The following is a 4,814-nucleotide window of genomic DNA, read 5'->3' as shown; positions in this document are numbered from 1 at the left end:
AGTGTTGCTTGTCCAATTAAATTATGCCTAGGGCAATTTAAAAATCCATTTAAGGTTGGTTCCTACATGTTAAATACTTAGTGAATATTTGCAAACCCTAGAACATTTTTATTTGACAGTTTGAAGAAATAAGAATTTGACTTGTTATTTGAAATTTGAATTTGAGGTCGGTTTGGAACAACGTGAGGATTAGCAAATTTTAATTATGATGACATGGCACCATTAACAGGAGTTCATTGTAGCATGACACCCGGGGTGTTACAGGCATCGAGTGCCAACGCTCAAAGGAGAGCAAGATCCCCGACATCCCTACAATCAGGTTGAGGCGTCATCAATCATAAGAATCATGATCAGGAGGCAATGACCAGGTGTGAGAGGAGGCGAGGGAGCGATGTGCAGATGAGGTGAACATATATACATATGAAAAAGAAGTGGGTCGAGAACTGAAGGGGAGAAGGCATGAAACAAAGATAGTTATACAGGAAGGGGAAGCGGAGGAGGCCAGCCTTTGGCCGTGCTTCGGAATTCCAACTCGTGGGTGCCTTTACTGTAGAGATTTTTTTAAGAAAGATTAAGACATGCCCTTCATTAAGGTCCACAACTGATCAAGTGCGCTAGCCTCAGTAGCAGGGAAAACGATGATGTGAATGCATGAGAGGCCGGTCTATTAATAATTTGATTGAAAAAAGCTGATGTGGCAGATTAATGAGGTGGATAGCTTGTATGTCAAGAAAAATATAGTAGTGGGGATGAACTATTTAGGTATTATAAATACTATATTATTGTATAGATAGCGCTAGAAACATACCAATAAAAATTTCCGACACCCTGAGAACGCCTTACACATCTTTCAGTTCACATGTCACTTTTTCTACTATTTTTTTTGTTTATATTACTGACTTAAAGTCAAAGTCCACACTTCACCAAAACCAATATTCATTCTCTGCCTTTACTTTGCTTTGAGTCTACAATTACTTGCAGGTAAAATTTCATAAGTCATTACGAGAGATAAAATACCATTTCATGTGCTCCCTGTGGATCGATACTCTTATTTTAAAAAAGCTACAATTAAATCATGTGCACTTTTAGGCCACCACCCATGAAGGCGGGTCCACCGCATGACGATCTTAGTCCACCCGTCATGGACATGTACCGACTGTAGCGATTGCGCGCTCTCGCTTCACACGTCGTCAACCTACTGGCCGGCTGTAGCGATCACGCACCCTCGATCCACCCGTCATCAACCTACGAGTCGGGTCGCTAGGGCACGAGCCGTCCGGGGAGATTGGACGGCTCGCACTGGCCCCTAGAGCCTCCGGCCGCAAGCCACCTGACAATGGACGCTGGAAGGCTCTCTTCGCCCTCGACGAGCCCAAGAAGATGGATACTCCACCATTCTTTATAGAAGTAATATGTTACTTCGTCTCTCCCAACGTGAGTGCCTTCCGATTTCAAGCCTTGCGCCGCCTAACGTTCTCCCATTTTACTTTTCGGCGTGCATCGAGGAGTGAGATAGTAGGCCTTCTAAATCCCACCTATTGTGGTCCGTTACATGAGAGTGGCGATCAATTTTTGGGGAGCACCTCCGTATAACTGCTGGACTTTCTTCACCGTGGCAATGGACGACGAGTTTCCCAACAATGATTTCTTCCCGACGTTGATGATCTTCTTCACAACATGACGCTGTGAAACAAACACTTTCTCTGTTGCACCGTATTCTTTTTAAGAAAAGGAGGATGGCCCCATTCTCTGCATCTGGATGATGCATATAGTCACTTTATTAATTATTTTTACAAGATCTTACAAAGTGATACAACAGTAAGATTAAGGTCGTCGTCTAAGCAACAAACTGTCGCTACACCTATCCAGTTGATGAAGGGGCGCAGATAGCCTGGGCCTAATACCAAACAGATATCGCAGCCAAGCCTAACATCTAAGACTTGAGACCCCAACCTAGCCACTTGCCGGGGCTGGGGCACACACTGGTCCGGCGTGCTCTCAGAGGCCGCCGCTGCCAACTGCCACCGCTCCATCTTCAGAATTGTACTAATGCATCAACCTTGCTCGGTCTAGCTATCGTCGACGCCACCACGGCGCCCAACGGCACCCCTCCCTGCGCGCAAACATCAGTCATCACTGATACACATCAGCGCCATGCTGCCAAGTACCACCAGCCGACACAACTTGAAGTCCTTGGAAGATCTGTCGTGCGTAGCACCTGGCGACCAGGCATGACAAAGCGTAGCACCTGTCAGTCAGGCATGACTTGACATCTCCACCGAAGCTCCATGCAAGACGAAGCCGCTCCACCTTCCGCCTCTGACTTCCAACGCTACTCCACAAACGATGCTCCCAAGAGAGAAACGACACCGTAGTGCCGCCATCTTCCGATCTGAAACACCAGATTCTAGGGTTTCCCCCGGAGCAGCACGAGTGGGTCGACAGTAGTTACAGGGCGATGCCTTCATCAAGGTAACGACGTAGAACGCCGCCATCGCCTACCATCGGCTCGGTTTTCACCGGCAACCATGTCTCCCCAACTCGCAGCCGAGACTAGATGATGGATCTCGAAATCCAATCACCAAGCTTCTGGCCGGCCACCGCCGACGAAGAAGATGGCCACCACTACTGGCTACACCGGCCAGAACAGATCTGCCGTGGGTGCCGCCAAGCAGTCCACCAGGCCCTCGACGCCGCCGCCGATCTAAAGCCAATTGACATGCCGCCGAAAACCGCATCGCGCCGCCGCCTGATCCAGGCCCGCCACCGCAGCAGCCGCCCGTGGTCCGAGGCAGGGCCGACCGCCGCCGCCGTCGAATCCAACGCCGTCGCTTCTAGATCGGCCGCACCTCCACGCATGTTGGGGCCCCGCCACCCCTGAGTCGCGGAAGGGGGGAAGAGCCCCCGCCACCGCCGTCGGCCTCTGGGCGCAAGCCGGCGGCTGCCTCCGGCGGCGGCGGGAGGAGGGGAGAAAGATGGGCTAGGCCCCGGCGGCGGCTAGGGTTGGAGAGCCATTCGAGTCGCCCGAGCGGGGGGCGACGCGGGACCTGATCCGTATGCTTTTTTATCCGTTTGTTTTAGGGTTTGCTTTTTACTAGCAGAATCGATGTGGATATGATATTTATTCTTTTGGTTTTCGATTGCAAGACTAGTTCCATGAATCTGTTTCTTGATTCGATTATCATCTGTGTTTTGATTATCATGTTTTATTTACCATTTTTCTGAATTAAACTTTATGAAAAAATGCTCAAATATTCAACAGTGGCCTTGCGAGAGGGGATTCAGGCCTAACCACTCGAAGCAATTCTAGTCCAAATTTGTCCGCGAACTGCATTCACAAGAAAATTATAGCCAGCACCTCAAAACAAATGTCCCATTTCCCCTCTGCTATACATCGCCCCTCGCTGGGCGCTTGGTAGCAGAAGCAATAGGTATCTATACACACAAATTTAGGACAGTACTTATCAAGATTAACCCGGTAACAGCCTTACTTAGTTTCTCCTCTTCACTAATTGCAAGAAGCCTCCTGGAATGGATCAAAGGATGGCGCCTAGCTCGGTAATCATTGCAAGAAGTAGCCGGAGAGGAAGAAGGCGAAGCCGACAAGGAGGCTTCCGTAGATGAGTAGCGTCTTCTGGCCAGATGTGAGCGAGTTGCCGCCGAGCCCGAACTGCTGGTTCTGCGCGAACCCGGCGATCTCGACGCTCTTGCTGTCGAAGAAGGACTGCGCCGCGCCGCACGTCGGGCACCGCCAGTCGTCCGGCAGCTTGTTGAACGGCAGCCCCGAGGGCACCGGGTAGGACGGGTCTCCCTTCGCCTGGTCGTACAGGTAGCCGCAGGACCGGCACTCGTGCACCCCCGTGTTCAGCACCGCGAACTGCTCCTCAAACCGGCGGGGGTCAAGCTTCGGCCTGTCCTCCTCCGCGTCCAACTCCCCCGGCAGTGGCGTCGCCAGGTCGCCGGCGGCGGCGGCGGTTGCATCTTCTTGTTTGGTCTCGAGCGCCGCGTCCAGCGGCTTGTCGTCCTTGGAGACGTCGACGGAGTGGAGCGTGAAGTGAAACGATGAGCTCAGTGCGGTGGTCAGCGGCTTATTGGTGTGGAGGAGGAAGGGTGCTGGTGGCGTTCTTGGGCTCTTGGACACCACCATGCATGGGTGGATTAGCCTTGCTGTGGCCATTGCCATTTTAGCTAACCCCTTATTTTCTCTTTCCCCTCTCTCTCTCTCTCTCCGGTCCAAGGTAATGGAGGTGAGGGGAGGGAATCCATCCCGGAGGATATGCTTTGGTGTGTTGATGCTAAGGCAAAGCGGGGAGTGGGAGGATAAGGTATGTGTGCACCAGGGCTGGACCCGTCACATGCACTTTGGAGAAACATTTCGGGACTGCCCTCAAAATTGCTAGACTGAAATAAGTTACAAGCTGGGCCAACCGACCAATATTCCCGTGAATTTCAAATTAAACACCCCTAAGGGTGTGTTTGTTTGCCATGTATTTTCTTAAGTTTTTCAGGATACTGTGGTATTCTTGAAAAACTATGGTTCCAAATATTTTTGAGGTGTTTGGCTCTAGTTAAAATTTTAGAATTATATTATAAACATGGCATCCGTTCGAAAAAAATAGTACGTTTATAGTATTAAAAAAAGTCCAGACCTCTTTTTTAGACTGCCCATAGTAGGACTAACTTTAGTATTAACATAGAGTCCGGCTCAGCAAATTTGTTGATGTAGCAATGATTTAATGAAAAAGATGATTTGAGTAACATAGCTAGTTACTCATACTATGGGTAACATCACACATATCAAGATAAGATAAGTC

The 4,814-nt window shown here is 49.9% G+C and overlaps 1 protein-coding gene across 1 annotated transcript; it reads right to left on the bottom strand.

Annotated features, from left to right (window-relative positions):
- Positions 1–3,304: 3,304 nt before the first annotated feature.
- LOC125508050 (Rubredoxin-like superfamily protein) lies at positions 3,305–4,285 on the bottom strand. The gene has a single exon (XM_048672611.2). The coding sequence runs from the start codon at positions 4,181–4,183 to the stop codon at positions 3,563–3,565; it is 621 nt and encodes a 206-aa protein (XP_048528568.1). The 5' UTR covers positions 4,184–4,285; the 3' UTR covers positions 3,305–3,562.
- Between the last annotated feature and the right edge of the window lie 529 nt (positions 4,286–4,814).

Source organism: Triticum urartu, chromosome 5A (assembly GCF_056163025.1).
Source record: "Triticum urartu cultivar PI428250 chromosome 5A, HENAU_Tu73, whole genome shotgun sequence".
Lineage (NCBI taxonomy): Eukaryota > Viridiplantae > Streptophyta > Magnoliopsida > Poales > Poaceae > Triticum > Triticum urartu.
The sequence above is the reverse complement of the archived record's forward strand: the minus strand, read 5'-3'. Positions and strand labels throughout refer to the sequence as shown.